Consider the following 12137-nt stretch of genomic DNA (forward strand, 5'->3'; position numbering starts at 1 on the left):
CCCAAAATCAAGGAAATGGTAAATCAGCTAAGGACATTAGGAGATACAGTGTGATTACCTGGTACCACTAGGTTAAAATGGAAAATAAGGACATTGTCAGCCAAGGTAAAACATCATTGTTACAGTTGTGTAATAGACAAGAAATGTTAGCATTTGTATATGTATGCAAATAAAGGTGCATTTAAAGGAACTGTCAATGCAATCCTGTCTCAAGGTAGATCCCTTTGACATTGCACAAATGTACTTCCAAAATGATAAAAGGAAGGGAAAGGAAAACAAAGTGCTTTCTAGAATTTATTTATACAGGGTCTTCATTCAATACCACCAGTGAGTGCCTTTCCTTCTTTTGAAGAGCAACTTTTTGCATTTACTGGAAATACAACTTTTTTTCAGTCTCTTGATATAACTTTATGCTCATTATGTGCTGTAAAATTAAAATACCACTTGAAATAACTTGCTGTTATCTCACTAGATACAAGTTAAAATTCTTACTATCATGGCACTGAAAGCTCTTAGCCAGCAGAACAGTAGAAATAGAGCTACCAAAAATAGGACAGAATGAAAATTAATGAGGCTGAGAAGGACAATCAGAATGAAAAGGAAAGGAGGAGGATTCAACAGACTAATGATAGGAGGAGGTCAGAAAAACCTTTGAGGAAGAATCAAAGATGAAGATGCAGCAGCAACTTTAGTAGTCATTTACAATCTCCATGGTGACTGTAGCTGAAATTGTCAGATGTCGTCATTATTTTCATATCTTTGAAACAAAGTGAGTGCAGAAGCCATTGCTTAAGTATGACTTAGAAAATAGACGGATAATGTATAAAAGAGATGAAAAAAGTAATTTCCTTCAATTTCCTCCATAAGCATAACCCTGTAAAACTATCATTTACTTCCCTTTTAATGTTGATATGAAAGAGTAGCAACTAACAAAATTGCCATCTGAATGACAAGAATGGTATCCTTGAGCATCAATACTATAAACCAAGTCTCAAGTCTCTGGTGTTTTTTTTTATTACGAGCATTGTTGAGGAAAAGATAATCTCTTTCAAAGAAAAGAAAAAAATAAGTAAATCCTTCTTTGAATGTATTTATTGTTGTTTATTCTGGCAGTGACAGTTTCAACCATCTCCACTGAATTTGCATTTCTACCCTAGTTTTTCATCAAAATATAAAATTATGTGCATAACTCTTCCAATTACTAGGTTAAGTAAAAGGAAAGCTTTAATACAGTTCTATCACTAAGGAAATATTATCTAAAAATTCCTCCAAAAGATAAATATCTCACAAGCCCATGCTTAACACATTTTGCAGATACATGTCAAAATAATTTAATGGACATTTTTAGTATACCTTGTACCTCAAAGTACTGGACCTTTACCTACATGCAAGCTTGGGGGTTCACACTTGTTGGTATACTGTTTGAGCTTCATAGGCAATATTTTTTGTTTGCTTTTCTTATGAAGGTTTCAAGCAGTAGAAAGAGCCAAGCAGAGAAATGGCAAGGGGACAAAAAAATAGTAGTAATAATAATAATGATAATGAAGATGATAATGATAATAATAATAATAACAATAATAATAATGATAATAATAATAGTGATAATAATAATAATAATAATAATAATAATAATAATGATAATAATAATAACAACAACAATGACATTGATAATGATAACTGAAGAAACAAAAGCTTCAATTGCATTTATTATTGTAATTTTTTATGCTTTGTGAAGGAGGCAACCTCAAAGAATTTATCAAAAGATAAATGAATGAAATGGACAATAAAAACTAAAACAAAAGATAAAAATGTTTTATACCACAAGCTGGCTAAAGAAATTCTGAATACACTTTTCTTTTCTTTGATAGTTAAAGAATTGTCACTTACACTGTTCATATCATAATGATGAAGAAACAAAGAATCAGACAAAAGAAGAAGAAGAAAAAAAAAAAAGGCATGAAAGAGAAGGCAGAGGTCGGTGGGCCTTATTCCAAATGCTATCAAGTTCTAAGGAGGATGGAACCATTCTATGTAGTTATTGCTGACATTGTAATTCTCCCTAGGCATACTTTGGCATATGCAGCAGTGGTAAATATGTGAAATAACCCCTGACACTTTTGTACTGTTGCAATTGAAAAATACATTAATAAAAAGATTTCAATAATCATTTATCTACACTGCCAAAGTCTTGTAAACTGGGCTGTACCTCTCAACATTAAAGAACTATCCACATGGAGATAAATAAAACCAACAAAGGCATTCACAAAAATTCTGCCGACTTCATTCAGTATCTTCTAAACATTAACTGGTATTCTTCTTCAGATCTTCCTGGAAACTGCATGAATATGAATACAGGATTCACAAGTTCCCACATTGAAAATGAACTTTGAAAATAATGGTAAAGACATTTGGAGGTTATTAAGCATATTTACCCATTTGCTTAAAAGTAATTAAGGCCTGAATCGCCAAGCTACTGATAAAATACATAGAAAACTATTAAAAGATATGAAAGAAGCACCTTTTATCTGACTACACTAAATAAGTGCTGGTCAAATACTTGGTCTAATCATAACTTTAAAATTCACTAACACTTCATATAGAATGGCATACATACATACCACCATATACAAAATTGAGGTACTATGAGTGTTAACGTCCCAGAGCCCACCGACACACATTGGACCCGTGTAATGGACAGCCCTCTTTGCTACATCGTGACAGAGGGATTACTGTAAAAGATGCAAGCTCTTTGTCTGCTCTGGCTCCTTATTTTGGCTTCGTCTCTTGGTCTGTCACACGACGGATGAAGATGCAATCCTCTGGCATGGGGTCAATTTCCTCTTGTTCATACATATAGGAGCAGGCAATTGCTAGTGTGTTACCTGCAGGAGGGGAAAAAGTGAGTGAGTGCATGAATATGTGTGTGTGTGTGTGTGTGTGTGTGTGTGTGTGTGTGTGTGTGTGTGTGTGTGTGTGGTGTGTGGGCGTGTGTGGGCGTGTGTGGGCGTGTGTGGGCGTGGGCGTGGGCGTGGGCGTGGGCGTGGGCGTGGGCGTGTGTGTGTGCGTGGGCGTGTGTGTGTGCGTGTTTGTGGGCGTGTGTGTGTGCGTGTCTGAATATGGAACATTATCTTTAAACTTTAATGGCAACATCTTACACTTGTATTCTGAAAGACTAGGATTGCTATAACATAAAATGCAAGACCAATCATACCATCATTGCTGAAGCATAGGGAGGATATGGAAGTTGGATAACGATGGAACTGGCACAGGCGCTTCTTGTTGAAGCCGTCCCATATATTGACATACCCATCAGAACCTCCTGTTGCAAAGGTATTGTAACCATTGTGGAAACTGGAAAGGAAGAGCAAAAATACAAATCAGTCAAATCATTCACGAAGAAGAAACCAATAGTAAACCAATTTTTTCTATTATCATTCTGTAAGTGTTATAAACTTTTCAATGCTTTTATTAGTACAATGTAATCCTAGTGCTAGGATGGCATAAAATACATGCCATGTCCACTGCGATTCTAGATTACCAACCCCTTGGATCTGTGTGCTTCACTGATCGCAATTAGCCAAATTCCAGGCTTACTCGAGTAGCCACTCACAGGAGTGTGGCTTGTAGGCTGGGCATACACAAACACTCATGGATAGTGTTAGGACTCCTTGCCTCCTCTTTGCAATATCATTATTTCTTCTGCATAAACAATTTATATATGTTATTTGATATGCTGTATCCATATGATCATAGACTCTTTTCCCTACACACACTCATATTCTCTCTCTAGGTAATCCATAAGTCAGTGCAATAATATTAAAAATAATATTTTCTTGTCTGTCAATAATTTTGTACTCTACAATACAGCCTGTGCAATAGTCCCTTCCTAAATGCCCACTAGGTCTAATCACCCTCCAAGAGCTTGGTGCATTTGTGGCGTGTCATTCCCATCACTCCAGCCAATAGCCAAAATTATCATGTGGCAAGTGTCCATCAACCCATCCCTTTTCATGACGTGATCTTCATGTCATCCAGATTGTAGGAGTTAATTGTTTTGACACAGAGATAACTCAACAAGTACTTTGTCATCAAGGAGTCTCTTATTACTCCTACAAATCTTACCCGTTTACCAATTTCATTGATTTCCATAAATATTCTGTGTTATTCTGATTAATATTAGCTTTTCAATAATATCATAATCATAATGTTAATAATATAAATAACAGTATCAGTATTACAGCATTAGAAAGTAGAGAGTAGATTTGAGAGAGGAGAGCAGAGGAGAGGGGAAAAGGAGAGAGAAATCCCCCAAAATCATTAGGATGTTGAAATCAGTTAAAGTCATATTGGGCCTACTACTTCTTGTAAGCTCAGCACTTGTAAGGCCATCAGTGTGCAGAAAAATTCACAAAAATTACAGTATACAATAAATGTTCTTTTGGACAAAGGAGAAAAACCTTGTAAAAAAAAATTTCTTCCTTTGAGCAGGGATTTTCAATGTTCTTTTTTATTCTTACTTCAGGGAGACCTCAAAGCTTATTTTAAACATTACATTTTCATAACTTTTTGATTTAGAGGAGGAGGAGGAACAACAGGAGATGGAACAGGAACAGGAGGTAGAAGTGCAGGATAAAGAAAAAGAGAAGGCAATATATATATAAAAAAAGGAAAATGAAGGGTAAGACGGCAAAATAATAAGAGGAACAAACCGTACCTTATGGCATTAACAGGGAAAATTTTCTCAATCCCATCCTCTTTAAGTCTGTGGCACTTGAAGGCATACTTCTTCTTCTGGACTTCCGGGCTCGGGTCAAGGTACTCAACAGCCACACGACCCTCAATACTGGACACAACATAACCCTGCAGGAGAAATATTTAAATACTCAAATAAATAATGTTCACTTCAATGTAATGTCTACTTTACTAGGATTTTGTCTATGAGTGAGCTTAAAGAAAGAGGAGAGGGGTGGGAAGAAAAAGAGAGAGAGAGAGGAGAGAGAGAGAGAGAGAGAGAGAGAGAGAGAGAGAGAGAGAGAGAGAGAGAGAGAGAGAGAGAGAGAGAGAGAGAGAGAGAGAGAGAGAGAGAGAGAGAGAGAGAGAGAGAGAGAGAGAGAGGAGGGAATAAATGTATGTGTGTGCATGCGTGTGCATGTGCATGTGTGCGTGTGTTTTGTGTTTGTGTTGTATGTGCATGTCCATGTGTGTATGCATAAGTTCTGTACTGATGATGATGATAATAGCTGAAGGTATTTTGAAGTTTAAGGAAAATGCTCCAACAAAACCATAAACATAATGAAAACAAATAAAGAACAGGCAAATGCAAATTAAATACCACACCAGCAAAATAATAATAATCATTCACATCTTCATCATGCCAAAAATTAACCAAGATCTGCATCCCTTATTGTAAATTGGTCCATTTTAAATCACTTGGGGGAAACACATTTTCTTTCCCCCATAATATTGCACAAAACTAATTTTCCCTGTGAATATATCGCAAAAATATTTATAACTGAGAATAAATTCAGTCTGAAATAAGGTTGGGTATAAAAGATGAAAACAAAGGTCTTCAAATTCCATTTAAATCCACTTTGGGGAAAAAATAAGGGTCTAGGCTATAAGAGAAAAACATTCCTTAATTCTTAGCCCTTTAACACATCAGTGAAGTGAAAGGGCTAAACATCATGACATGCTGCCATCATGTCACTCAGACTCTTTTACCAGTCTGGTATCTAACTCTAAGCCCCAAGACAGGTAGGTGTTGTCAGACTATGAAGCATTTCTTGCAAATGCTCATATTCTTTTCTTATCTATGGACTTGGTGTTAGCACCAAATCATTCATTTTTAGTTCCAAACTATAGACAAAATGTTTTCCAATCAGAAATAAATGCAATTAAAGCTGCACAGACACCCACTTGCTAGCTAACACCAAACCCTGTCCACTGTGACTTTAGTTTCTTAATTTTCTTTACACACTAATGGCTCTAGAAGTGCTTAGTCATCTATCAGTCAACTGCCAAGCCTATCTGATCTCAGTTGCTTAATACTTTCCCTAATACTAATAAAAATAAAATATCCTTCTTCACAAAACTTCAAGAAATGGAACAAACAGATGATATTAGGTAAGCATAGTAAGTAACTCCTTGACTAAGTAATTGCTGACTAAGCCATTCTGGAGCTATTTATATGTAAACAAAACATATAAAATAACACTACACTGGGCAGTGTACTTATCTGGCACAAATAGATTGAGCCTTGGCCGATGTAAACTGAAAAATAAGTGATTTCTGGAAAGCATTTTTCTTTAATGATGCAAATACCACCACTGGCCAAGTCTTGCAAATTTTTTTTAGATAACATAAACAATGGGATTGGTTGGCTAAAATGTTAACCCAGTTCCAGCAGGAAAATGTAATATTCACAGTATTAGTTTTGTGAAATGTATCAACGCAAAGATTTCTTCACAAATGTTGAGTCACCAAGGAGTTAATCAGTAGTGTCTGTGACCTCACCTGATATCCCCCTTTGAGTTTCAAGAATTTCCCCCCTTTAATGCTATTAATACTGATACTGTTATCATTATTATTGACATCATAATTATAACAGTGTTGTCGACAATACTAACAGCAACGTAATATAAAACAAAATATTTCTAAAAATCAAGGAAAAGGGTAAACAAATGAGCTAGGTAGGATTAGAAATTGACTCCTTGGTGAATAAATATTTGTAGCATCATCTGTGTAAAAAGAATAAATAAACTAAATTCACTGTGGGCATGGCATGTACGTACATGCCATCCCTGGCGGTATAAGTTTACAAAAGCAATGCTGTACTGCTGACCTAAATGTTTTGAATGATAATGATAAAAATGTTCATGTTTGAGTTTAGTCAAACATATATAAAAATTGTTTTAAGAATAATCAAAATGCAGTAATCCAGTGACATTCAAATATATTCAAATATAAATTTTCATTATGAAATGTATGTATTGACTCAAAAGTCTGATGGGAATAGATACCCTTTTGATATGTATGTACAGTTTCTATGGAGTTATGTCTTTGTGTGAACTGCATGCCTAAGATATAGATAAAATATCCATGAACCTACAGAATACTATTCTGCAGCTATAAATTCTCCTACACATGCAGTTGAGCTGACTACTCTTAATATTAGCTCAGCATTGTTTGAACTGTCAAGATAAATTCTGCTTGAAATTCACGGGGGAAAAAAGCAGCCGCTTAACTTCCAACAGAATGAAAATTCTGCAGAGATATCACTCTTTTCTCATGTGTAAAGTAAACAGCACACCACATGCACTTATTAGCACAAGAAGTCACCCAGGGGCAAAAATACTGTGGCTCCTACTGTCATTGTCCTGAAAACACAATAATTAAATGACTGCATGCCTCTCTTCCACCACAATATGTCCTGCTAACATGAAGAAATTAGTGAAGACAAGGTTTACTATACATATTTGACAGTCACATCAATACCAGTGGATGATTTCAAGAGCATATTACCTGTGGCAAGCTGGGTTTGAATAAATATAATTTCATTGTCCAAACATTATTTCTACACACTAGAGTGTTCTGGTACTTGAATAATGGTATGTCTTTAGTGTCACCTTACTTGGTCTGGCTGATGATTATTTTTGCATGTTGCAGATTAAAATAAATGTAAATGTTTTAGTATTAGCAATGTTAATGCATTCTACCATATTCTCCCCCTTTAAAGCCCAAATATTGCATGCGGCAATTCCTCTTGACACCACAAAGTGCGTTCACCGACCCGCTCCTTAAACAAATAACAATCTCAATTTAGGTTTAATGTATACAATAAGAACAATTTGCAAAAATCTGAGCAAACATTTCTTATCATTATATTCATACTCAGACATAAATTCAGTATGCTCTGTAACTGATAGGCATATTTTGACAGTAAAAAAGCAAGCTCTGGCCTACCTGTTTGTTGGGGAAGCACTGAATGCAGCGAGTCTGGTATTTGAGAGAAGATTCTCGGCGCTGTTGAGCAAAGCCCATGTTCCTCAGATCCCAAACCATCACTTTTCTATTGGATGTCCCCACTACCAACTTTTCTCCACCAAGGCCCATGGTGTACACCTGAACATTGAAATGAAACAATTAATTCTGGATGCCTGCACTAAATAGCTTTATCTAGCACTGATCACAGAATAAGTATGGAATAAACAGAGAAGGAAAAAACAATATTGATTAATGGTAAGACTCAGAACAAAATAAAATCAGTAAAACAAAGAAAGGAAGAAAGAAAACAAGGAGGGAGCATAGAAAAAAAAAAAAAAAAATAAATAAATAAATAAATAAATAAAAAAATTGATCCTAATTCTCACACTAACCTTATTTGGCTGTTGGAAAGTACCAGCTTCCCGTGGTCCACGAGGATCCCAGAGTTTGATGTTGGAATCCCAAGCTCCTGTGATCACAACATTTACTTCTGGGCAAAATTCCACACACCTATACAAGAAAAGGCCCATTAAGATTTTTTTTGGTTATATATATCAATCAAGTCTTTATGTTTATGTCATCCTCACCTTTCATTGTTTATTCATGAATCCCACAGATAACAGGAGGTCTGAAGTCAGTTAGAATGTTAAACAAATTTCTGAAGAAGGTAAAAATGAAGATTGCTTCCATGAAACATAATTCTAAAAACTGATAAAACTGAATTTTAAGTCAGGAGTAGTTGATGAAAGAGAAAACAGTATTGTACCTGATTGGAGCATCATGAGAGCCAACCACAGATTCTGTGTTTGTGTTGAGATCAAAGGTCTTGAGCTGACCATCTAAGCCTCCACTGTATGCATGGACAGCATCCTGAAATAGTGGGCAGTACATCAGTTTAAATGGACCATTATGCCACACCAAGCACTTCAAGCCATTACATAATTATGTATTGAATTCATTCTTAGATACACATTTAAATAATATCATAAATATATGCCAAAATTGATAAAAAACATTTTTAGGCATCTGCTATTTACAAAGTTTGTTCTTCAAGATAATTGGGGAAGGGGGGGGATGGAGGATACAAAAAGACAATATACAGCTAAGCTGGAATTCTAATAGTAAAGAATCTAAAATATAATTCTAAATGTAGTACTTGCAAGGAATTAACCCAATTCCAGGTTAGTGTCAGTGCAGTATTAACCACCTTACAATTTCACAATGTCTTAAGCCACAAACCAGCCTTTGTTTGCATGCAGCTACTGGGATGAAAAATAAGAAGTCCAGGAAACATACATATCCCTTGCCCTCTATGCTCCTCCCTATGATATAAATAATCTTTTAAGAAATGAGACAAAAAGAGAACCTTTAAACCAGCATGAGTGATAGTTTCAAAATGCATGTTGAGCATGTTAAGCCAAGTTTTGTTTCTGATGATAGCTGTTAAGGTGTGGCTGACAATTTTATTGTAAGCTTGACAATAGTCCTTAAAGTGTACTTGATTGTACGGGGAGAGTGAAGCACTGCGTATTCATGTTATGCCTAGTAATTAAAGTGTACTTAATATTTAACAGTATGGGGAGAGTGGAGCATTGTGTTTCAAGTATAAGATTTCTATTTGGAGGCTAGGGTAATCATCACTGTAATTATAACATTTATTCTATTAATTACTAATTGGGTTAAGTTAACAATCACATATATGGCACCACTCTCTCCTAATAACAGTTGAAGAGCATAACTAATCAAGGGCATCCACCTCCTATATCTCTCTACAGAGCACCAGCCCCTGTCTAAAGTACCAGCAATAAAAAATGTGCATGCAAATTGGGATAAGGAAGGTGATTCAGATCATGTGCATCAGCTGGAATTTGAACCCAAGCATAAACCCTTCAGGACTTGGTACTTCTGTAAAGTCTGGGTCCCTCCCATACACTTCCTCAACCGAAAGGAGCCTCGTTCCATCAAGGTATTGATTTAATGGTTGGAACATGGCCCCTTGAGCACCTTTTATCCTTTGTTTCTTTGTTCTCCAATACCACTATTAAAATATAAAATCTATGGTCTTAGACTGCCAGGCCATTGCAGAATACTTACCCCCTTAAAGTATGGCCCAGCCGTAATATGTCCTCTCAGCCAGTATGGTTATTTTTCTTCCCCCCCCTCATAAAATTATAAAATTTCTATCACAATTGAGTGTAAAGAACACAGTAAGCACATATGGACTCCATAATTACAACATTAACCCACTGGATCCAGGTGCTTTGTTGCCATCATGTGGCTCAAAGTACAAGCATAGGCTTACATGAGCAGACATTCTGCTGGGTGTGCAGCTTAGAGGCCAGGCGCAAATGAACACTGTGCAGTGACAAGACTTCATACCTCCCCTTTGCAATGTTATTTTGTCTTTTTCGGCATTTTGTAGCTTTATGAGATAAAATATTTATTTCATACGTATTTTCTATACAGAAGCAAGCTCCCTTGATTTTCATCCATAACTGGGTAACTTTGATATCTTTTTCAACTTTCACTCTACTGACATTTGTATTTGATATAACAAAGAAATACATATTTTCTGGTGCTTAAAATTAAGTCAGCCACAAAGAACAGCATGACTTTTTAAATCATGCTGTTCTTTGTGTCTGGATAGACTGACAAACTAGAGGGATTGCAGTTCTTAGGAGGTTAACAACATACAACTGTATATAAACATAAGTCCTTTTCTAATTTTCAATAATAGCTGAGAGACCTAACAATAACAATAACAATAATAAAAAATGGCAAATACATTCAAACTGTTATATCATACCAGTGCCAGCATATCTCTGAACCCTATAAAGACCACAATTTCAAGGGGAATTTTGCTCTTTGCTATTTGATTTTATGCAACTGAAAATGCATGTTTTGTATTGGTATTTATATATAAAAAAAATGATACTGAATACTGGAGAACCAACATGAAAGTTATCCTTTTATATGAAAGAATGAGAAAAAAAATTATATAATACATATTCATCATAATCTATATAGTAACAGATTGCTCTTTTTTTTTCTCTTTTTTTTTTTATTCACGTATATAAATCTGACAATGAGAGAAGAAAAAATGTCATTAAGTAGCTCAATAGGAGGTGGAGTTTGAGGATTTTTTTTCAGAGAAGGAGGGAAAGGGTGGGATAGTGAATGTAATGGTCTCTATTGGCTCCGAGGGGACAAAGAGGAAGGACTGGAATGGAGAAACCACACTGACACGCATGGAGTTGATATAGGGAAAAGAGTGGGAGAATGGCTCTCTGTGGTCTTCAAGCTTGAAGAAGGATGCCAAATAGTGTCAGATATACTTGTTTACCCTCATTACACCCACATCACACCAAAATAGAAGCAAGAAATCATAAAGCTAGTTTTTAAAAATTGACATCCTATTGAGAAAAAGTGGCTGGAAGGGAAAACTTACTTGTCACTTTCACTGACTCACATGTCTTTGGGAGTTAAATACAGGGTACTTCAGTCTAACATACCTGGAAGCAGCAATCCAAAACCGGGCCTGTATGCTGATACTGTAACCGCATGTTATTATTGACAACATCATAAAGGCGAACACTTTTGTCCCACGATGCTACTAGAAGGAACTGTGAAGATGAAGGCCCAAACTTGACACTTTGAATACAGTCACTCGGAGTATTCTTCAACCGAAATTCCATGCGAGATTCACTCATTTTGCTGAAAAGAAAACCAAATTGGTGAGAAAACACTTCTGTTAACTTCTAGGGATCAATTTCAACCATGATTCCTACAAAATTGGCATTACCATGATATATGCCATGCACCCCCCCCCTCTCTCTCCAGCATATATGTCATGAGGATATGTTCTAATGGTGTAGTGGCAATAGGGGTAACAGATGTAGGGATCTGTTGTTTCACATTGGTGACTCTGTCATCACCTTTGTTCATTAATCCATTGGATCCAGATGATTCACTGACTGCATGTGGCCCAAAATAGGGGCATTAGGCTTACTTGAACAGCCACTCTGCTGGGTGTGCAGCTTGCAGGCCAAGTGCACACAAACACTTGTGTGTGGTGATAAAACTTCATGCCTCTCATTCACAAAATATTTTCTCTTTTTCATTTTTTTTAATAGTGTTTTTGCCATTTTCCAATG

General features: G+C 36.0%; 1 protein-coding gene across 3 annotated transcripts in view; it reads right to left on the bottom strand.

Annotated features, from left to right (window-relative positions):
• Positions 1–281: 281 nt before the first annotated feature.
• Positions 282–12137, bottom strand: part of LOC119579223 (mitotic checkpoint protein BUB3-like) — a 17379-nt gene continuing 5523 nt past the window's right edge. Inside the window, exons 1-9 of one of the 3 annotated variants that reach the window (XM_037926955.1) lie at positions 11919–11941; positions 11496–11697; positions 8750–8853; positions 8376–8493; positions 7963–8121; positions 7790–7795; positions 4715–4860; positions 3212–3351; positions 282–2882 (exon numbers count right to left, since the gene is read on the bottom strand). In XM_037926955.1, coding sequence (XP_037782883.1) covers positions 2767–2882; positions 3212–3351; positions 4715–4860; positions 7790–7795; positions 7963–8121; positions 8376–8493; positions 8750–8853; positions 11496–11693 — 987 coding nt within the window. In that variant the 5' untranslated portion in view covers positions 11694–11697; positions 11919–11941 and the 3' untranslated portion in view covers positions 282–2766. Of the gene's footprint in view, positions 2883–3211; positions 3352–4714; positions 4861–7789; positions 7796–7962; positions 8122–8375; positions 8494–8749; positions 8854–11495; positions 11698–11918; positions 11942–12137 lie in introns of those variants that run through there. The other 2 variants (XM_037926954.1, XM_037926957.1) reach the window with 2 other exon arrangements.

The sequence above is a fragment of the Penaeus monodon genome, chromosome 12 (genome assembly GCF_015228065.2).
Source record: "Penaeus monodon isolate SGIC_2016 chromosome 12, NSTDA_Pmon_1, whole genome shotgun sequence".
Taxonomy (NCBI): Eukaryota; Metazoa; Arthropoda; class Malacostraca; order Decapoda; family Penaeidae; genus Penaeus; species Penaeus monodon.